The 23,532-nt window shown below is 38.0% G+C and overlaps 3 protein-coding genes across 3 annotated transcripts; all 3 read left to right on the top strand.

The window, feature by feature from the left end:
- The first annotated feature begins 7,009 nt into the window (after positions 1-7,009).
- Positions 7,010-10,624, top strand: LOC131008087 (uncharacterized). Its single transcript, XM_057934988.1, has 2 exons — positions 7,010-7,849; positions 10,523-10,624. The coding sequence occupies exons 1-2, from the start codon at positions 7,010-7,012 to the stop codon at positions 10,622-10,624; spliced, it is 942 nt and encodes a 313-aa protein (XP_057790971.1).
- An 82-nt stretch (positions 10,625-10,706) lies between these two features.
- On the top strand, positions 10,707-11,363 carry LOC131008086 (uncharacterized). Its single transcript, XM_057934987.1, has 2 exons — positions 10,707-10,936; positions 11,123-11,363. Exons 1-2 carry the CDS (start codon positions 10,707-10,709, stop codon positions 11,361-11,363), a joined length of 471 nt encoding a protein of 156 aa, XP_057790970.1.
- A 2,657-nt stretch (positions 11,364-14,020) lies between these two features.
- Positions 14,021-14,818, top strand: LOC131008085 (uncharacterized). Its single transcript, XM_057934986.1, has 2 exons — positions 14,021-14,530; positions 14,723-14,818. The coding sequence occupies exons 1-2, from the start codon at positions 14,021-14,023 to the stop codon at positions 14,816-14,818; spliced, it is 606 nt and encodes a 201-aa protein (XP_057790969.1).
- The last annotated feature ends 8,714 nt before the right edge of the window (positions 14,819-23,532 follow it).

Below are 23,532 nucleotides of genomic sequence, written 5' to 3'. Positions count from 1 at the left end.
TTTTAATTAAAAAAAATAAAAATTAAAAAAAGATATTGTCACCCCACCCCCGCTGCCGCCGGCGCTCACCTCTTCTTCTCCAAATCTCAGCTGCCGCCTTCCTCCTGGACCGGCGAACCGCCCAGATCCAGATAAGGCGTCGCTTCTCCAAATCTCGGCCGCTGGCTTCCTCCTAAAAATAAGGCTCAGATCTGGAAAAATCGAAAAATAGGCAAGAGGAGTCGCCGCCATGGCTGCAAAACCTCGTTGCATTAGATCCGCCGCGTCCCAGATCCGCCGCCATCCTCCATCTCCGCCGCGTCGCACAGCGCGGCCTCATCTCCAACTGCCACCTTCCACCACCACACCACGACACAAACACCACACAAATCCCCAAATTTGCAAAACCAAAATCCCCCACAATCACGACACAAACACCACCCAAACCCCCCACAATCCTCCTCCGCCTCCAACCTTCCAAAATCGGATCGAGCCGGAAGAAATCGAAGGAGTGGTGAGGAAAAATCTATGTTAAATGGGAATAAATCCCCAGATCTGAAACCACAATCCTTGCGTGGTGTGTGTGGGTCGGAGAAGGTTAGAGGTGGCGGTGGGGTAAAAAGGTGGTGGCGGCGGCGTTGTTGGAGACGATGGGTTTGTGAATTCACACTGGTTGTGAATTGAGAATTCACAACCAGTCGAATTCTCAACCAGAATTTGTTGTTTGTGAATTCACAACTAGTCGAATTCACAGCCAAAATTTAATTCACAACCAGTCGAATTCACAACCAAAAATTAATTCACAACTAGAATTTTTTGGTTGTGAATTCACAACAAACGAATTCACAACCAAAATTTAATTCACAACCAGATTTATGTTGGTTGTGAATTCATAATCAGTCGAATTCACAACCTGAATTTAATTCACAACTAGAATTTATTTTGGTTGTGAATTCAAGTAGTTGTGAATTTGAGTTTTTAAAGTTTGAATTCACAACTAAAACTAGAATTTATTTTGATTGTGAATTCGAGTTTTAGTTTTGAATTAATAGATCTGATTGTGAATTCAATAATATTAAGTTGTGAATTCATAGATTTGGTCGTAAATTCAAAAACATTAAGCTGTGAATTCATAAATTTGGTTGTGAATTTAAGAACATTAAAAAAATAATTATACAGCTCAATCAAACTGTGTACAACACCAAAATACAACAACTCAATCTACCATAAAAATACATCAATTCCTCTAAATCAACAATCAAAATACAACAAAATATTAGCATTCAATCTACGAATCAACAATCTCTCGATCTACGAATCAATTCAATCTACAATCAAAATACAACAATTCCTTCGAATCAACAATCTCAGCATTCAATCTCCGAATCAACAATCTCAACAGATCTTAGAATGAAAATCATTCACATACGTCTCAGATCTAAAGTTTTTTTCAGGAAATTAAGACAAAAATCCCCAAAATTATTCAGATATGGAACTACGGTTTTTTTTGCCTGGGAAAACGCGTCGCCTCTGAGCGGCGCCGCTGCACTGCGCCTTTCGAGCTCGAACTCGTCGTCTCCGCCGGCCAGGCACTCGGCGATGGTCCCCCTGCAGCCGGATCTCATTGCCGGTATCATCCATCCCGCGGCGGAGGGATCGTCGTCCCCCAACAGATCTGCAGAAGAGGCAACAGATCCCAACCTGCCTCCTCCACCACCAAAACCTCCACCAGCTCCAAAACCTCCACCAACACAGAGAGAAACTAGAAAATTATAAAGAATCTGTCGAGGGAGAGAGAAATCGAGAGAGATCTGTCGAATTGAGAGAGAGATCGAGAGAGATCTGCCTGAATCTGGATGGCCGGCGGATCTAGCTTCTCTTCGCCAGAGAGAGATAAAGGTAGGGGTGAGGGCGACTGGATTTAGGGGAGCTAGGGCTCAGGCGCCGGAGCTCGAGCAGAGATGGAGAGTTGTTGAGGGCGGCGGCTGTAGCAGGAGTTGTGGTCGCCGGAGGAGATGAGAAAGAGTTGCTGTGCGTCGCGGTGGTGGTGGCTGTGCGGTGCTGCCGGAGATTGAGTGGCCGCGCGGCGCTGCGGACGGGCGGCGGACGAGTGGCGAGAGGGAGAGGGAGAGCCGAAGGGAGAGAGAGAGAGAGAGAGAGAGAGAGAGAGAGGATTGAAGGTGTGGTATGAATTGTGACCGGCTATTTTTTACAATTTTTAAGTGGGGGGTAATTTTGTACTTTTACACAAAAACTGGCCATATTTTAATGTTTTTATTTCATAGGCTAGATTTTAATTTTACAATATGAAAGTGGATACTTTTATATATTAACTCTAGTTTTTATGTCATATTTTTAAATTAAATGACTTGTGTTGAAAATGTATATTTTATGAAATTAAATGATTTGTGATGAAATTTCAAAATTTTAATTCAACTTACAATATAAAATATAAACATGTGTTCAAATCGAAAATATAAACATGTAATATCTTTTATGTCATATTTTTAAATTAAATGACTTGTTGAAAATTTATATTTTATAAACATGACAATTAATATATTTTTAACATAATATTTTGTTATGTCATCTTAATTCTTAAGTAATGTTTGTGCTTTTTTTTTTATTAAATGACTTGTGTTGAAAATTGAAATACAATAAAAGTACAATAATTCTAACACATTGACAATCAAAATAATGCATAAAAATTGAATTTATTCTATGTATACAAAAAATATTATATGGATACAAATTACAATCTTCAAAATTGAATAAGTAAACAAACTAACACTAACTAAATAAATAATTCATTACAAGTTTACAATAAATTACGAAAGAGAGTTGTCTAACAGGGGGGGGAAAAATAAAAAAATTAAGGGCTTGAGCTCAATTTTAATATAAATATTAAAATTGAGTGGCCTACGTATCTTCATTGAATAATGAAGAATCAAAGCCCACGTAGTTCTTTTACCTTAACTTACCTAATCGCAGTCCTCGCCGGGCTCGGATCGTTCGGACTCGGTGAATTCATCGTTTGGGCTCTCGTCAGCTTGATCCCATTCATTCTCTTGTTGTCGCAACTCGGCTTTGGACCAATCATCAAGCAACATGGTGGCCTCCATGTTTCGAGGATCCATGATGCTTCTTCTTTCGTCCAAGACAAGCCCACCAACGCTAAATGCTTGCTCGACGGAGACCGTGGAGGCCGGGACCGCGAATAACTCCTTGGCCATGGTGGCGAGTATGGGATATTCCCTCTCGTGCGTGGACCACCATCTCAAGACGTCAAATTGTATACCACCTACATTTTTTAAAGCAAATGTACTAGACAAATATATATCTAGCTCGTTAGTAGTATAGCTCCTTTGTGTATTCATAAATGAATAAACGGCTTGAGCCCATTCGTTTTGATCAAAACTACTTCCTAAGGTGGAGGAGCCATATTGACCTTGTGAACTAGAAGTGCCACTTGAAGAGTATGAGGGGTTTGCAAGCATATATTTTTGTTCGTAGTCATTAAACAAAGTTCTAAGTGTGTTATCTATTCTATGTTTAATATCATCTAAGTTGGGAAGGTACCATTCTAGCATTTCATTGTTTCTTAATCTTGACTCATAGATCTCTCTAAAGGTACCATAATAAATTTCTAATAGACGATAAACACCACCAATTTTCATTGAAGGATCTAAAATCTTAGCAATTAAAAAAACATCGGGAATTTCAAGAAAATATTTAAGCCACTTAATGATCATTTGATATGATACATCCTTCAAATCATTTTTTTATAACAATCATTTAAAGCAATACCAATAAACATGCAATATTCTAAAACTTTAATACTAGTACAATAATAAACACCGGATAAATCCGTGGTAGCATTTTGAAAAACCTTTAAAAGTTGAAATAAACTACCACATTGTTTCCAATAAGAGGGCAATAAAAGCAAGTTAGCCTCGGGAGTTGCTCTAAAAAAATCACATAAATGCTCAACATGTTCCATGGTAGATGCAAGCATGCCAAATGTGAATTCCAACGTGTAGAAATATCTTTAACAAAATTTGTATATCGAATTTTTTTGTGACGATAATATTTTTGCCATTTTTTGCCAATAGCGGCTTTTCTATGCAACATATTAACGGCTTGTCTAATGGGATCAACAACATTATTAATAAGAGTATAAGCATCTTGTACACATCTATTTAAAATATGACAAATACAACGAGCATGAAAATACCTACCTTCAAAAGAGGGTGCGCACGCGGCAACTAACTCGGGAATAGAGGCGGTGTTGGCGGATGCATTATCAAATCCAACCGAAAATATCTTGTTTAAAATGCGATACTCATTTAACACAGAAACAATCAATTGAGCAATATTAGTAGCATTATGTGTTTCATTGAAATCTCTAAATGCAATTAAACGTTTTTGAATTAACCAACATTCGTCAACCCAATAACAAGTAATACCCATGTAAGAATATCTTTGGAAAGAATCACTCCATATGTCGGAACATATAGAAAAAATTTGATTTAAATTCTTAAAATGTTTTCGTAAATCACGTTTTCTTTCTTCGGCTTGTCGCCTAATATTTTTGCACATAGAAGTTCGACCAATTTTTTTGGCGGCCGGATTATAAGCATTTTTCATAGTATGTTCAAAAGTAAATTTATCGTCATGCATAAAAGGCAAATGCTCCATTGAAACATAACGAGCCATGTAATCTCGAGCATTTTGTTGGTCATATTTCCATAAAACATTACCTTGTTCATTACCTTGTCGTTCGAAAGCTTCGGGATGCAGTTGAGTTTGAGTTGTATGGATTCCAAACTCGACAGTGTGCTTACTCTCCATGTGCCTTATGAGGGTGCCATAACCCCCTCCCGCTTTCCATTGATAAGTAGCGTTGCAATAGTTGCAATAGGCAATGAACCTCTCGGGAGCATTTGGAGTATCATTTGGATGTTTTGGAGCGGGTTCCCTCCTAAAATGTTTTATGAAAATGTTAGAAGAAAGTGATTTACTCTTACCCTTACCCTTACCTCTAGTGGGAGGGATTTCCTCCTCAACGTTGTGACGTGCTTGCTCGGCTTCCTCCTCCGCCTCTTCGTTACGAATTGTACGTGCATATTCTCCATCCTCCGCTTCTTGAAGTTGTCTAGCATATGCTTCATCGGCAGCCTCCCGGCGTGCGCCGAATGGTCCTCGTTCAACTGGAATTTTCACCCTTCTCCTAGAGGATGATGATGGAACTTGAACATTTTGAGTAAACTCGTGCGAAGTGGGAGTGCTATCAATATCTTCTTCGTGGTCGACATTGATAGACTTGCCACGGTTACCACGACCATGAGACATGATAACAAATAAACAAGTAGAGAAGAGAATATAGATAATAGAGGTTAGAGAATAATAAGCAAGAACAATAAAGTAAATGAGCAAGTGAATGTAGTGATAGTGTAATTGAAATAATATAGTATAGTATAGTATAGTATTTAGTACTTAATAGTAGTACTAGTAGTAATATAATGTAAAGCAAGAACAATAAATTAAAGGAGCAAGTGTAACACCCCGATAATTTAGATTTATTTTATAAGTTTAATTAATAGTATTTTCTTGTATAGATTATTTTTTTTTATAATTACATGATACATATAGATATGCACCATTAATTTTAGCTAGAATATTATTATTATTATTATTATTATTATTATTATTATTATTATTATTATTATTATTATTATTATTAGTATTATTTTTGTTTCCTATTAGAACTAGAACTCTTTAAAGACTAGTATAAATATGAGATAAATTTTTTAAAACCCTAAAAAAAACACGCACACACGCATAAACTGGAAGCAACAGCAGAATCGTGCAATTAGGATCCTCATTCCGGGCTTAATTGAATTTATAAGCTTCGACTTTAAGGTGAGGGATTATATGCTTGTGGTTATATTCATGTATGTTTTTATATGCTTTTAATTCATGTTTGATTATGCTTGCTCAGCTACATGTCTAGATACATGTTCAGAATATCATGTTCAAGTACATGATCAGAACGTAGAATATCATGTTCAAGTACATGATCAGAAACGCAGAATATCATGTTCAAGTACATGATCAGAAATCAGAATATCATGTTCAAGTACATGATCAGAAACGCAGAATATCATGTTCAAGTACATGATCAGAAATTCATAATATCATGTTCAAGTACATGATTATAAATTCAGAAACACTCAGAATTAAGTATATGTGTATGACAATGTGAATTATTTGCATGTTTAAGCGTATGTGAATATGTGCATGGTTCCTCACTGAGTATATTTTCAATATGCTCACCCCTTATATTTTCAGTTTTGCAGTTCCAGAGTCGAGGTGGCCATGGAAGTGGAGGATGACTAGGGATAGAGTTTTTACATTGAACATTTTAGTTGAACTTGTTAAGTCTTAGTTTATCAGTTTATTTTTTTTATTTTTTCATGATACTACTTCAGTTTTGGCAAGTTGATTTTGAAATTAGTTTAAATTTTCTTTACAAATCAAGAAATTATTATTTTACTATCTTTTGTTCTCTAAAATTTTTAAATAGTAAAGTTTATGGAATTTGGGGTGTTACATAGTGGTATCAGAGCGGGTCTACGTTTCTGTAGACTCGTGTTTAAAAGAAAATTAGCTTTCAAAATTTTAAGCAAGCCTAGTCATTCGAAACTCATGCGCTGCATCGACTCCACTTCAAGGTATGTGTTCAAATTGTTCAAGTATATGGCAGATATGATGTTTTAGATGACATATTTTATTTTATGCTTTTCTGTTCTAGTACTATTATGTTTAGCTCTATTAGAAATAGTTGTAATTGTGAATTGTTTAGATGACATGTACACGACAAACCAATACTAGACCCGTAGTTACTTTACACGCACGAATTAGGAAATTGCAAGAAGAACATGAAATATTAAGCGAGAATTTGCGATTTAAAGAATTTAGGTTTCACTTAGAAATTTAATGTGTTTGTCTTCTTGATTAAGTGAGAACCATGCCGCCCCGTAGAGCCCCTACCGATCAACAAAACGGGATGCAAGAATTTATCGCCGCAATGCAAGGATTCTTTCAACAACAAGCTCAAGGTGCGCAAAACCCACAACGCAATAACACAGGCGTAGTCGTAGAGCAGTTCCGACGTTATAATCCACCAAGATTTGACGGGAGGAGCGGACCTCTAGCAATGGAGGAATGGATAAGAGAGCTGGAGAGAATCTTTGAACATATCGAGTGCACCGATGCCCACAAAGTTTCATGTGTTGTCTTTCAATTTTGCGAGGATGCTAGCCATTGGTGGGAGTCCTTCAATCGATCCATGACTGAACAAGCGCGACAAGGGTTGACATGGAATAGGTTCAAGGAGATTGTGACCAACCAATACTTTCCACGCTCTTACCGCAATCAAAAGGAGGTCGAATTCTTGGATCTCAAACAAGGAGAGTTGTCTATCACCGACTACGAAAGGAAGTTCAACCAACTTTCACGCTATGCCACACGTCTAGTCAACACCAATGACCAAAAGGCGGATAGGTTCTTAAGGGGACTACGACCAGAAATTCGAGGAATATTGGCGGCTCAAGGAATCGAAGATTATGCTTTGGCTGTGAGACGAGCGCAAGAAGTTGAGGCGGGTTTGGAGATGGATAAGCTACCACGTAAGAATATGGTTAGGAATGAAAAGAGGAAATGGGAGGATTCAAACGATGGAGAACAAGATATGCAAAATAAGAAAGAAAGAGTGGAAAATAAATCTAATGAGGCACCGCAGCGAACCTACCCACAATGCCCCGAGTGCAACAAGTACCACCTCGGAAAATGCATGATTCGAAGCGGAGTTTGTTATTTTTGTCACAAGCCGGGACATATAGCCCCATATTGTCCGGACAAAAGAGGGAGGGAGCCAGAAAGGCGAGGAAATGCACGATTATACCATATGGGAGGGCCGGATGAGGCAGAAAAACCTTAAAAAGGTACGATAAGTTCTACTACTATAGAATAGAGATTAATATAGTAACAAGTTACCTCACAATAGAACAAGTTTTTATGGCTCAAGAATCATGATTCGAATTTCGAGGACGAAATTATTTTAAGTGGGGTAGGTTGTAACACCCCGATAATTTAGATTTATTTTATAAGTTTAATTAATAGTATTTTCTTGTATAGCTTATTTTTTTTTATAATTACATGATACATATAGATATGCACCATTAATTTTAGCTAGAATATTATTATTATTATTATTATTATTATTATTATTATTATTATTATTATTATTATTATTATTATTATTATTATTATTATTATTATTATTATTATTTTTGTTTCCTATTAGAACTAGAACTCTTTAAAGACTAGTATAAATATGAGATAAATTTTTTAAAACCCTAAAAAAAAACACGCACACACGCATAAACTGGAAGCAACAGCATAATGGTGCAATTAGGATCCTCATTCCGGGCTTAATTGAATTTATAAGCTTCGACTTTAAGGTGAGGGATTATATGCTTGTGGTTATATTCATGTATGTTTTTATATGCTTTTAATTCATGTTTGATTATGCTTGCTCAGCTACATGTCTAGATACATGTTCAGAATATCATGTTCAAGTACATGATCAGAACGTAGAATATCATGTTCAAGTACATGATCAGAAACGCAGAATATCATGTTCAAGTACATGATCTGAAATCAGAATAGCATGTTCAAGTACATGATCAGAAACGCAGAATATCATGTTCAAGTACATGATCAGAAATTCATAATATCATGTTCAAGTACATGATTATAAATTCAGAAACACTCAGAATTAAGTATATGTGTATGACAATGTGAATTATTTGCATGTTTAAGCGTATGTGAATATGTGCATGGTTCCTCACTGAGTATATTTTCAATATGCTCACCCCTTATATTTTCAGTTTTGCAGTTCCAGAGTCGAGGTGGCCATGGAAGTGGAGGATGACTAGGGATAGAGTTTTTACATTGAACATTTTAGTTGAACTTGTTAAGTCTTAGTTTATCAGTTTATTTTTTTTATTTTTTCATGATACTACTTCAGTTTTGGCAAGTTGATTTTGAAATTAGTTTAAATTTTCTTTACAAATCAAGAAATTATTATTTTACTATCTTTTGTTCTCTAAAATTTTTAAATAGTAAAGTTTATGGAATTTGGGGTGTTACAGCAAGTGAGTGTAGTGATAGTGTAATTGAAATATATAGTATAGTATTTAGTACTTAATAGTAGTACTAGTAATAATATAATGTAAAGCAAGAACAATAAATTAAAGGAGCAAGTGAGTGTAGTGATAGTGTAATTGAAATATATAGTATAGTATAGTATTTAGTACTTAATAGTAGTACTAGTAGTAATATAATGTAAAGCAAGAACAATAAAGTAAAGCAATTGAATAAGCAAGAGAATATCTAAAGAATTATAGAGCAAGAGCAATTTAAAAAGAGCAATAGCACATAAAGAATGGAGGAGAATTAGAAGTAGAAGAGAGGAGAGTGTAGAATTGTTAATACAATGGAGTGATTTTGAAGGTGGAAGAAGGGGGGTATTTATAGATAAAATTGGGTGGGGGAAAATGTGAATTAGATAAAATTGTGTGGGGAAAAGTATAATTATAATGTTGAAAATTTGAAAAAATAAAATAAAAAATAAAACCAAACATTTGAAATTTTGAATTTTTAAGTTTACTATTTCAAAGTGGCCATTTTAAAAATCCACTCTAAAAACTATTACATGTTTATATTTTCGATTTCAACACATGTTTATAATTTATATTTAAAGTTAAATTAAAATTTGGAAATTTCATCACAAATTCACAATCATTTAATTTCATAAAATATAAATTTTCAACACAAGTCATTTAATTTTAAAATATGACATAAATCATTTAATTGCATAAAAGGAAAAAAAAAATATGACATAAATAATTTAATTTCATCACAATCATTAAATTTTCTACACAAGTCATTTATATAATTATATTATATATTTTAAGATTTAAGTTGAATTAGAATTTTGAAATTTCATCACAAATCATTTAATTTCATAAAAAAGAATACAAAAAAAATTAAAAAAAAGGAAAAAGCCCGGAACCGCCGGTTTTCGGCCCGGCCCGGAACCGCCAGTTTAGGGTCAAAAAACCGACCCTTTACATTTCATCCGGGCCGGTTCAGGTTCGCCGGATTCTCGACCCTGAACAACCGGTTTGGGCCCGAAACCGACGGTTCCTGAACCGGCGGCACCCCTAGATTGAACTGAACTTGTTAGTTATGAGAATCTATTGAATCATTTGCCACTATACACAATTGCACCCGTACACTTGCGGCGTGTTAATTAAATTAGCAAACAAGTTTTTTGCGCCGTTGCCGGGGACTAGTTATTTATCAGTACTATCTGTTGATTATTTGATACTACTCTGGATTTTTATTTCTGTTTATTTAATTTATGTTCTTTGTTTTTCCTCTGGTCCTGATTTTTGGCCCTGAAGTTTGCCAGGTGAATACTATAGCTACCGCAGAAGAAGTTCATTCTCTAAAGGAGCAACTGCAGCGTTTGATTGAGGCGCAAGAAAACCACGAGGCTCAGAAGCATCAATAAGGCGTTCACTCCGCAATATCAGTATCAAGAGCCTCCAAAAGTCAATGCGAGTAATTTCGAGCTTAAGACTGGTTTAATCACGATGGTGCAGCAAAACCAGTATGGAAGAAAAGCCGTGGAGGACCCTAATGCGCACCTGGCGCAATTCCTGGAGCTCTACAGCACTGTTAAGATAAATGGAGTCCCTGATGACATTATACGACTCCACCTCTTTCCATTCTCACTCCGGGATAAGGCAAAGTCATGGTATCAAACTCTACAGCTGGGAGCCAATCCAGTATGGAGGGATTTGGTGGATCTTTTCCTGCGAAAGTTTCATCCTCCCTGGCTTACATTGAAGTTAAAGATGAATATTCTCCAATTCCAACAGTTTGAAGGAGAGACACTGGCGGAGACTTGGGAGAGATATCAAGAGAAGCTCAGAAAGTGCCCAAACCATGGATTTGATGAAGGCACGCAAGTAGTTATGTTCTATAACGCTTGCGGGGAGCGCACCAGAATGTTCATGGACACAGTTGCAGGTGGATCCCTACTTAAAAATGGGAGTTCTGAAGCAATGGAGATTATTGAGAGCATGGCCACCACATGTTATCAATGGCCTTCGGAAAGAGTCCAATTGAAGAAAGCTGCAGCTGTTTCCAGCTCTGATCCGTTGACATTATTTGCCACTCAAATCACGGAGCTGACTTCCAAGATAAACACATTGACTACTGCCAGGAGTGTTGGATTTGTATACTGAAAGTAAGAACTTTTATGCTTGTATACAATGATTCCTGAGTTCACTATCTAATCTCCTATCTGAATTGTTCATAATTGCATATGTATGTCCTATTATCTCTATATAAGTAGATTATATGGTGTGTTGTAGATAGGGGTGAGCAGTCGGTCCGGACCGGACCGAACCGGACCGGACCGACAAAACCGAGGACCGAATTCTTAGAATTTGTAGGACCGAACCGGACCAACCTAAACACTAGGACCGAACCGGGACCGGACCGAAACCGCCGTCGGTCCTCGGTCCGGTCCGGTCCAAAACCGAAAAAATGGGTAGTTTGCGAAATTAACCCAAAAATTACATTTTTACACATATTTTAACTTGTTTAACAACAATAATTAAAATATTAATGATATTAATAATTAAAATATTAATAAAAATATTAGAAATAATTAAAATATTAATAAAAATATTAGAAATAATTAAAATATTAGAGAATTAGGGTTTTAGAATATTAGAAATAATTAAAATATTAATAATATTAATAAAAATATTAAATATATATTTAATATATATATATTCGGTTCGGTCCGGTTTTCATCGGTTTTGGCCTCCTCCGGACCGAAACCGAACCGACCATAAGTTGGTCCATGAAAATGGGACCGGACCGGACCAATCACTGGACCAAAACCGGCCCGGACCGACGAAACCGACCGGTTCGGTCCGGTCCGTCGGTTTTGGTCCGGTTTTGCTCACCCCTAGTTGTAGATCACAGAAGACCATATAATTGGAATAAACTTATGAGATATAAAATTGATCACAGCCGAGACGACTCTAGGATGAGTTGTTGGTTTAGGCTGCAGTATAGATGGAAGTAGTTTGTCTTGGCTACTTGTCTATACTAGTGCGTGTAAACGTATTGATAGGATCACAATGAGATGTATTCTTCTGTCTAACCTAAGTGAAGAATCAAGATCTCGGTGGCTTAATGAGACCTGAATCCTAATAAGATTTCAGGTGTATATATGAATTTGTGTATCACTTTGACTTATTATGGGTAAGAGTTACATATTAACTTGAGTACTCTGTATCTTGTGTGATAGCAATTTATATATGGCATTTGGTAATTTCTATTAGGTGATCGTATTCAGTATAAGATGATAACATCCCCTTAAGGAGCTCAAAAGGTTTATTGCACTAAACCCTGCAGGTTGATTAAGTTCAGGTGCAATAATAAGGTTGAGTGATACTACTTAAAGATTAATAAGAAATTAATTAATATAAGCTGTCAGAAGCTTTAAGTAATTAATTGATGTTGGATATCTTAAATACGGGGGTTCGATAAGTCTAAAATACAAACCCCGACTCATCATCGGCAATAAAGGGATAAGTCAATATTGATTCTCTAATGGAATGAATTAGTATTTATGAATTAATTGTGATGTGGGCTGATCATAAGAATTAATTCATTTGAGGCCCATCTTTATTCCTTGTATTTGATCCCTGGGCTGGCCCAAAGACTCCTGAGCCCAGTAGGAGAGAAATAACCTAACTCATAAGTCTGGCCCATGTCCTGTATTTATAATTATAAATACAGTTCAGCTCTCAGAACAGAACACACCAGACGTAAAATTAAATTACGGAGAATTAGGTTTTCTGTGAGAGTTGAGCGGTGCCTGTTGAGTGGGATTTTTCTCCGGGGAATCTTCGAGGATCCTCGTCCATCCGACTTCGGAGATTGAGCGGGATACAGTCCAGAAAATCAGAGCTGGAGTCAGTTTTTCGCAGGAAATCAAGTTCTGGTAGTCTCCAAAGAACGACCATAACTTCTGCTACAGAACTCCAATTCAAGTAAAATAGGCGGCCATGGAAAGCTCTTTCGAAGACGAAGAAGTCGTATTTCTGAAAAAAAATACGATTGGAGGTCGTTGGAGCGTTGAAGTTGACAGACCTGTTCAGTGGCGAATTGATGAATTCTTAGGAATTCTTCAGGTATTTCTGAACTCCTCGGTACAGTATTTAAATTAATAGGAGCATGCTAGGTTTAATCGATGTATGGTGAATTAAGATAATCCATGAGACAATCCTTGGGCAAGTCGAGTATTAATTCAGTTTAATATTCCTACAAGGAGTGCACCAGTTGTGGAAGAATCGATGATGATAGAAGATGCCAATTATCTCAATGGCAGAAACTATGAAAATGGTGGATACAACAGTGAACACGGATGAAGATGTTTGAGACCCAATTGGGTCAAATGGCCACCGCCATCAGCAAGCTTCAGCAGTCGAATAATTCCTCAAACAATGCCAAGGTGAACACGAAGGAGCAGTGCATGGCCATTGGGGTGAAGAGTGCAGCCGCATCTGAAAGCAGCCATGGATTTCGTGAGATGGAGGATGAGCCCAAACAAAGCCATGAGGAAAGTCGACGAGTTCCACTTCCATATCGTCCTCCCGGGTGGATGCTGTTTCTCCAGCTTCATTATAAGATCGTCGATTTACCGAGCGTGACTACACAAGAAGGGGCCAAGACACCCGAGTATGAGAGTGCACCGCCGGTTGAGGAAAAAGCTGAGGAGGTCACTGTTGAGGTTTCTGGTAAAAAGAAGGATGAGAAGAATAAATGAGTTTCGCCAGCAACTGTGACTATACCATTCCCTCAGCGCCATCCTTAAGAGAGGATGAAACAGCGGCTCTCTAAGTTTTTAGTGATCTTCAGAAAGGTGAACATCAACATTCCGTTGGTGGAGATGCTACAGGAGATGCCGCAGTATGCCAAATTCCTTAAGGATATAGTCTCGCGCAAGAAAAAGTTGGGGGAGTTTGAGACAGTACACCTCAATGAAGAATGCAACGCGATCTTGCAGAGGAAGCTACCGACGAAGGTCAAGGATTTGGGCAGTTTCACACTTTCCTGCATTATTGGAGGCCAACATTCCGGGAGGTCACTTTGCGACTTGGGGGCAAGTATCAATCTCATGCCTTTATCTAATTTTCAGCATCTGGCAATTGGGGAGTTGAAGCCTACATCTATGAGGCTGCAGATGGCAGACAGGTCGGTCACTTATCCACGTGGAGTTGTGGAGGACGTGCTTGTGAAGGTGGGGAATTTTATTTTCCCTGCCGATTTTGTGGTTTCAGACATTGAGGATGACAACAAAATTCTGTTGATTTTGGGGCGCCCGTTCCTTGTAACGGGAAGAGCTTTGATTGACGTGGAGAAAGGAGAGCTCACGCTGCGAGTTCATGATGAAAGCCAAAAGTTCTCTATCTATGAACCATGCCACATCCACAAGGACGAAGTTCCCAAGAAAGCAAAAGATCCAGGAAAGGTAAGAGTTGATTTTCATAATACTTTTAATGAGGATCATGTTTCTTGACAGGACCCAGGTGATCTGAATTCTAAAGGAGGAGGCATGACTGGCAAGATTGGAGTAGAGCGCAGCTGGATGCAGCACAGCTTGTACCAACCTCCTTGAAGAGTATGCTGATCTGTCGAGCTAACGACGTTAAAAATATCGCTTATTGGGAGGCAACCCAATTTTGGTTAGTTCGTTTCTTTTTGTTTAGTTTGTTTGTTTTCGTGCCCCATAATTCCTTTTCAAACTTATTCTCCTTGTTGGTGAATAAGTTTGGGGGGGATATGTCTTTGTGGGTGCACTATTTATTTTAGTTATTCTTGTTCGTGTTGTTTAGTCTTGCTTTGGTGGTTTCTCTGTGATGTTACCTTGATAAAGATATGAGTAGTGTAGAGATTGGTTGGATAATTGGCTTATGATGATTTATGGTTTAAACTTGTGAAATTACATACGTTTGTGTTGATATTGTTGTGATTGAGCATGATTGATGAATGATAAGCATGGTATCTTTGATGTTTGCGATCAATGAAATAAGCTCTGAGATTTGAGCCTTGACTGTCACCATTTTTACAGTCTTATTTCTTATTCTTGAGTGATTGTTCGAGCATGCATGTTTCTCACTAGAACTTGTCTTAGTTTCTCCCTCGAGGTCACATAGTGTGCTTAATAACATTGAGATGATAGAAGGCCATCTTTGCTAGCCTATATTTCCCATAATTGTCATTTTACTATATATGATCATAGTTCGCCCCCCTTTAGCCTTATTATACATATTCTTTAATTTAGCATTGGGTGTGAGCTTGGAGATTGTTGATATAGGATAGTTGGTTTGTGAAGATGCGTGATTATGGATTATGAACTTTGATCTTGATTTAAAAATCCTAGTACCCTACAAGTTGTTGAGAAAAAAAAACAAAAAAAAAAATTGGAAAATAAATGGGTACAAAGGATGCACTAGAAAGTCATAATGACATGAGAAAAAAATTGATGAGTTGTGATGGTTTTTGTGTTGAAAAATTTTATTTTATGAGAGGTGGAGGATTCTGTTGAGTAAGAATCCTATAAGGTTGGTGATTGTGCTACGTTGAGTCGTATCTATTAGTCACTTAGCCAAATATATCCTACCCTACCAAAGAGCCTACATTACAACCCTGAATAAAGACCTTTTTGATCTTGGTTATAGGAGCACACATTTAGTGGTGGTGAGGTGAGAAGATTGGCAAGCTTATGGTTGAGTACTTGTTTTGCTTGAACTGAACGTATTCATGTCCATGTTCATTGACACACTTGAGAGTTGAGAGTTCTTAAATTCTTTATCTTTTCGGTGAGGATTGCAAGTTATTGAGACCATAATTTGAGTTTGTCATGAGTGTGATATCTTGATGATATGAGATAAAAATGCATGTTGGTGTTTTTGTTGACAAATCTGAAGCCACAATGTTGTCCACCTTTCCCTGCGCTCTTGTGTCTCATTCTTAGTTCATCTTTGTTTTGTCCGAGGACGGACAATGGTTTAAGTTTGGGGGGTTGATTTACATGCTTTTTCCACTCCTATGTTGCATTTTTCCTTAGTACTTTGGGCATTTTTATTGAGTTGTTGAGTTGTATATTGTTTAAATAGCATATTTTTGTGGAATAGACTACTCGTCCGTGCTTGTGATATTTTTACAGGTTTTGGACTTTAGTTGGGATGATTTTGATAATTTTGAAGAGAAGTACGCGAAGAGACGAGTCCATAGGCGCAAATGGAGCTCAAATCGGACACCGGACGAGAGAGAACGAGTGTCGGGAAGTTCGCGCGTCGGATGACACGCGGCAACATCCGGAACACGCACGTCGGACGTCGCGCGGTCCAGGCATGCGGCCGCATGGCCCGACCGCGCGACGAGCAGAAAATGCTGGACCACCGCGCGGGCATGGAGCACGGCCGCGCGGGCACGTCATGTGGCCGCACGAGCCGGCCGCGCGAGACGCCGAATTTTCGCCCAATTTTTGAACTTTTATCAGTATACACGACTTTAGGGTATTTTGAGCCCTACAAGACCTAGGGCATATAAATACTCCCCAATAACTTATTCTGCGGAACTTTTGATCATATTTCGTATCCTTTGGAGAGCTTTGAGAGACGGAGAACGAAGTCAGAGCAAGAACTGAAGATTCTCGATTTCACTACGGTTTTATTGTTGAATGTTTTCCTATTTTATTGAGACTTTGATTCTAGTTCATATGTCGTTGTGTTTGCTAGAATCCCTTTTTTCCCGGGGTTTAGGGAGTAAACATTATTTGAATTTCTAACTGTTTGATTCAATTAATCAAGATTATTATTCCTTTTTATGTTTTTGTTTATATTGTTTGCTTTGTTGCTTGATCACTAATTTAGTATAATCATAGGTTTTATTTGATATCAAGAGATGATAATTATTACATGAACTAAGAACATAGAACATATTTATTTTAATTCTAAAGGGAGTTGATATTTGTGAGGGCGTTAATCCTAGGAGCTTTTAGGAGTTGCATGTTAGAAGTGTGATCCGAGTACGGTAGCCTTGCATGTAATCAACAGTTTGTATTGAAGGAATATTATACTTAATTAATACTCAATTTGTCCGAGGATCGTCTCTTAGATTATCTTAATTCACCATACATCGATTAAACCTAGAATGCTCCTATAAATTTAAGTGCTGCACCTTGGAGTTAGAAATACCTGAAGAATTCCTAAGAATTCATCAATTTGTCGCTGAACAGATCAGCCAACTTCAATCCTTCGTTTGAAGCCTCAAACGTCCTTCAATCGTATTTTGCCCAGAAATACGGCTTCTTCCTTTTCGAAATAGATTTCTGTGGCCACCTGTTTCGTCCAAATCAGAGTTCTATAGAGGAAGTTATGACCGTTCTTCGGAAACTGCCAGAACTTGATTTCCTGCAAAAAACTAACTCCAGCTCAGATCTTCTGAATTGTATCCCGCTCAGTTCCCAACGTTGGATGGACAACGAACTATGAGAACTCCCAGAGACAGTAGCCGCCCACTCAGTATTGTCGCCCCACTCTGCTCTCTCAAAACCCTAATTTTGTGTATATTATTCTGAGAGCAGATAGCTGTATTTATAGACAAAACACAGACCTAGGGCCCTTACAATACTGTTGGGCGTCCCCTACTGTTTCCTGGGCTCAGGAGACTTTGGGCCAATCAAGGGACCAGATACAAGGAATAAAGATGGGCCTCTAATGAATTAATTCTTATGATTAGCCCATATCATAATTAATTCATAACTACTAATTCATTCCACTAGAGAATCAATACTGACTTGCCCCTTTATTACCGGTGATGAGTCGGGGCTTGTATTTAGACTTGTTAAATCTCCGTATTTAAAATATCCAACATCCATTAATTAATTAAAGCTCTGACAGCTTAAATTAATTAATATCTTTGTAATCCTTAAGCAGTACCACTCAAACCTTATTATTGCGCCTGAACTTAATCAACCTGCAGGGTTTAAAACAATAAACCTTATCGAGCTCCTTAAGGGGATGTCATTATCCTATACCGGATACGGGTACTAATACAGATAACCAAATATCATATATTGACCGCTATCACCCAAGATACAGAGTACTCAAGTTAATATATAACTCTCACCCGTAGTAAATCAAAGTGATACACGAATCAACATATATATCTGAAATCTTATTAGTATTAAGATTCCATTAAGTCACCGAGATCTTGATTCTTCACTTATGTCAGATAGAAGAATACATCTTACTGTGATCCTATCAATACGTTATGACGTACCAGTATAGACAAGTAGTCAAGACAAACTCCTTCCATCTATACTGCAGCCTAAACCAACGACTCGTCCTAGAGTCATCTCGGCTGTGATCAGTTTATATCTCTTTAGGTTATTCCAATTATATGGTCTTCTGTGATCTACAACACACCAAATAATCTACTTATATAGAGACAAATGACATACATATGCAATCATGAACACAATCAGATAGGAGATTAAATAGTGAACTTAGGCAACATTGTATACAGGCATAAAACGTTCTTGCTTTCAGTATACAAATCCAACAATCTCCCACTTATACTAAAGCAAACTTTTAGTATACAATGCGTCTATTTACCAATCACCTAACACTTCTCCCACTTATACTTAAAGTTTCCTAAGTGGGTGGCAGCAATCACATTCCCATCTTTCAATGACCATTTGCGATAAGCCTTTTGTGAAAAGATTAGTAGGTTTCTCCAATATGTGAGAATTTATTCTATGAGCACATAACCTCGATCTACGAATAATTGTATAACTTGGTACTTACTCTCCATGTGTTTGACCCCTTGTGGTTCTTGCATTCCTTAAAGTTTGCAACTGCACTTGAGGTATAACGAAGTTGATGCTCTCACGAAGTTGATGCTCTCACGAAAACTAGAAATCACCCTTAGATCCTGGAGGTAGTGGTCAAACCAAATGGTTTTACCTCCCAAGGAAAACACATAGCTCGAGGTAATTATTCTTTGTTCCGGTCAGCCTGGAAATCCAAAACCGTGTAATCCAAAAAAGAACTAAACTGTCTAACTGGTAAACTATCCTTATTCTCTAGTCAGGGACTTGAGAATATAATTTACCACAGTTCAGTGTCCTTAACTAGGACTATACTGATATCTCACAACCATGCTAACTGCATAGCAAATATTTCGTACATAGCAATCCATACATGAGGCTATCTACCGTGGAAACGTAGAATGCTGCCTTCATTTCCTCAACCTCAATAGGCATCTTAAGACATATGTCTTTAGATAAAGGAACACCATAGCTCAAAGGTTGCAATCCTTTCTTGGCGGTATGCATACTAAAACGAATATTCTCAGTATCAATGTAAGACACTCGAGATAAGTCCAACATCATTTTCTAGTGATCCCTTATAACCTTGATCACAAAGATGTATACTATACCTACTTAGTCTTTCACCTGAAACTATTCGGATAACCACTACTTTATGTCTGATAATAACTCCATATTGTCGCCAATTAGGAGGGTACTATTACATAAAATGCAAGGTAAACCACATCACCGATGACACGAGATGCTTATCTTCCTCCCCCACGTAACCTTAAGGCTGCTGCACTTTGATGTCCCTACCTTCTCCAAGGTAACAGTTTTAGAAAAACAAATTTGACATCCATTTGCCAAACCTTGATGGTTTAAGTGAGCTGCTATGAGTAAAATGGTCTGAATTCCTAAGCATAGAAAACTGGCGAAAGAACATCATCATAATCTATACCCTCATACTGGATATAACCTTTCGCCATCAATCTAGCTTTAAAAGCTACGACCTTGCACATTCGGACTTATCATTCTCTTGTATACTCACTTGCAACCTATGGCTTTATGGCATTTTGGTAGCAAGATTTTCCTAGTATACAACCCATAGTATTAATGGATTGCTCCATTGAGGTGTGCCAGAAATCTACATTCTCGTCTCCCACTAATTCCAAGTAGATATCTGGGTCGATTTTCTTATATTCACTACCAGGGACCGAATCTAAAGATTCTCCCAAGAACATAAATCAATCGGGTTGTCCCACAACCCTCCCACTACGATGGAGATGTGGTGGCACGTATATGTCAACAGTGTGTGCAGTGTCTTGTGGTACAAACTCTTGCACACTTGGCTTGGGTTATGGAATCGCCTGTCTATTGCCTTCAATTTCTTGAAGCACAATATCTGACTTGGATGAATTATTATTCACATAGTCCACTTCTAAGAATCGTTTGTCATTGCTAATAACCACCTTCTGATTCTTTAGGACTAATTGCAAAGATGCATAACTCATCATCGAACATATTTTTCCAAGAGTGACCTATTTCTTCCCTCCACCACACCATCCTATATAGGGATTACATGGTGTAGTAAACTGGGTTGGAATCCCAAACACTGACAATGAATCAGAAAAGATCATTTCTAACATATTATTGGCCCTTTATCCCCGTTGCCATGAATGACCTGGTCTCCATCTTTTCCTCTATACAGGATTCGCAGGTTCCAACTGGTACAACCTGGATTGAATCCAATGTACTATTTAGACACGAGCCTTTGGATCCTGTTAAGATAGATGTGACCTAATCTAGGGTATCAATATATGTGTAAGATCCTCATTAGAGATTAGCCTTAACTTTTTTCTTTCTTTTGTTCGATGATGTACATGCCAAATAAAGGTATTATGTAGACAAGTTATAGTATAAAGAAAGATGTTCAAAATACCAGAATAGTCAACTTTGTCATTTCCTATAATAGAAACACCACTATAAAAAATGACATAAGATCCATCTATTCAAAATGTTGGAACATGATAAGGAACTCTAAAAAACTAAACTATGTCTTTAGAACTTAAAGACAAGTCTCCAATTGCAACAACTGCGACTCTAGTCACGTTGCCTATGAAGACAATCATCTCATCACTTCTCAGCTTCCTTGTCAGCTTAAAAGGTCATGCAAGGTGCAACAATCATTATCAGTTTCTCTCATTATCCACTACTCACAACTGAATAGAAAATGAGCTGACATGTCTGCGTTACTACAACAAGTGAAGTACCTTAACCCTTTGCCTTGAGTATTGAAAGAAAAAATTCCTCAATACTCAATCTTATCACACCACTACTCCCACTATTTTCCTTTTCTGTCTTGCCCCTTGGACCCTTCTTCTTCCCGTCTTTCGACGAAGAAGATGGCCCTCCTTTGGCAATAACAAGTGCTTGCACATCTCTTTTCCGCAACTTCCTTAGCTGTAACTAGAGCATTCAACAACTCCAAAAGAGTACTATCTTTCTTGCTCATAACAGTGTTGAGATGGAAGTTCTTAATTAAAAGACTCAGGAAGAGAGTTCATGATAATATCGACTTTTGCCTCACCGTCGATGCTTCCACTGAGCAATTCAAGTCCGTCAAACAAGTTTTCCATGTGCATGACATGCTCGTGCACTGGGCTATGCTCGCTCATAAAAATAACAAGATTACTCTCATCAAATTTAAACGAGCAGCTCAATCCGACTCTCCGAACATTTTCTTGAGATTCAGCATGATGCTAAGAGCATCGTCCATGCCCTGATGTTAGAGCTGCAAGATTTGCGACATTATTCTCATAATATAGCATATAACCACATTATTCGTCTTATGTCACCTTTTATGCAATTCATTTTTCCCATCAGTTAACTCATCGTTCGCACAGATAGAACGTGGTGTAATAAGAAGCACAAAATTTATGCTTGTTCATGATGAAGATAAACTCCAAGATGCGTTTCCATATATATATAGACCGGTTAAAGACTTTGTGCAAGAATAAATAAATAAAAGGAGACATAGACATATCTAAAAGTAAACAATTAAACATGTAAGAACATGAAGCACATAATTCGTAACAATAATATTGTAACCTTTTGATAAAATAATATTGATTGAAACCTCCAACCGCCCAAGGAATCTCACGAGTAAGCCACGATCGTGTGGACGTTTACACATGAACCCCTCAACCAAACTATTCACCTAGTCGTTTAATTTCCATCCATGTCAACTTAACCTTTTGACAAAGAAAATTAATAGTTGGACCTTAACTAGTCCATCTCATATTCAAGAAGGGACTCCGATGGGGAGTTGTACATTGTACTTGAAACGATATCTAAGCAGCGACCACAATTTAACCTTGACAATTAAATTCTCGAAATTAGCATACTCACTAGGACCATACCGCTTTCAATTTAATATCTTGGTTATCTTATTTAAATCCATCATCTAAAGTACTTATGAAAATCATACGAGTAAGCCACGATCGTGTGGACATTTACCGCATAACTCCCACTACTTAAATGGATTTAAATATTTTTAATAGAAATCTCAACTCGACAAACTCGTGAAATCAAACATGAAGTAAGCCACGATCGTGTGGACGTTTACTCACATTCTCAATCACTTTGTCTTGAGACCGCTTGTGAAGGTCTAAAATAATTTTTAAACACCATAAAAGTTATTAAAATAGCTTAGTCTTTTTCTTTCAAAAGGTTTGATTATGCTCAACACATAATCCTAAACATGTTATTCTAGAACGCAACACGTAAAACATGCTCGCAGAATTCTAAAACATGCTTAAGAAAATGATAAACATACCATGATTGTCTAAGCGCAGTTAATAAACATATATTAACAAGCAAAGACGAAAAAAGCATGCAAAGAGCATAAAGGATTAACACCACGACATGCGAAAGAACATAATAAAAGAAATAAAGTTCTTCGTGACCCATTCGTGGAATCCCAATTCTAATCTATTACATTTAAAACAGAAAAGAAATACTCAAAAACGAAAACTCGGCCCGAAATAGCTCCATCAGGCCCGTCTTTTAAACTAGGGTTTGGAACCCCTAGGGTTTGCCTTGAAATTCGTGCGCCGCCGCGGAAGCACTGCCCAGAGCAGCCCTGCCTGGGAGTGCAGCCCTGTTTGGGAACGCAGCTATGCCTGGGAGCGCAGCTTTGCCTAGGAGCACAGCCCTGTCTGGGAGTGCAGCTCTGCCTGGGAACGCAGCTATGCCTGGGAGCGCAGCTCTGCCTGGGAGCGCAGCCCTGTCTGGGAGTGCAGCTCTGCCTGGGAACGCAGCGCTGTCTGGGAGCGCAGCTATGCCTGGGAGCGCAGCTCTGCTCCGGAGCGCTGTGCAGCGCAGCTCTGCTCCGGAGCGCTGCTCAGCGCAGCCTTGCCCCGGAGCGCTGTGCAGCGTAGCCCTGCTCCGGAATGCTGCTCAGTGCAGCCCTGCTCCAGCCATCCACTCCAAAAACCTGTTCTCCGTTCTTC

The sequence above is a fragment of the Salvia miltiorrhiza genome, chromosome 2, assembly GCF_028751815.1.
Source record: "Salvia miltiorrhiza cultivar Shanhuang (shh) chromosome 2, IMPLAD_Smil_shh, whole genome shotgun sequence".
Lineage (NCBI taxonomy): Eukaryota > Viridiplantae > Streptophyta > Magnoliopsida > Lamiales > Lamiaceae > Salvia > Salvia miltiorrhiza.
Note: the sequence above shows the minus strand (reverse complement) of the source record. Positions and strands in the feature narration are given on the sequence as shown.

What these genes read in the sequence shown, in the direction of transcription:
- LOC131008087 (XM_057934988.1), top strand. Translation starts at nt 7,010, where the DNA reads ATGCCGCCCCGTAGAGCCCCTACCGATCAACAAAACGGGATGCAAGAA. An exon ending in AATGCATGATTCGAAGCGGA is followed by an intron (nt 7,850 to 10,522) that starts GTTTGTTATTTT and finishes GAAGTTTGCCAG; the next exon opens with GTGAATACTATAGCTACCGC.
- LOC131008086 (XM_057934987.1), top strand. Translation starts at nt 10,707, where the DNA reads ATGGTGCAGCAAAACCAGTATGGAAGAAAAGCCGTGGAGGACCCTAAT. An exon ending in GTGGATCTTTTCCTGCGAAA is followed by an intron (nt 10,937 to 11,122) that starts GTTTCATCCTCC and finishes GGAGCGCACCAG; the next exon opens with AATGTTCATGGACACAGTTG.
- LOC131008085 (XM_057934986.1), top strand. Translation starts at nt 14,021, where the DNA reads ATGAAACAGCGGCTCTCTAAGTTTTTAGTGATCTTCAGAAAGGTGAAC. An exon ending in TTTTGGGGCGCCCGTTCCTT is followed by an intron (nt 14,531 to 14,722) that starts GTAACGGGAAGA and finishes GTTTCTTGACAG; the next exon opens with GACCCAGGTGATCTGAATTC.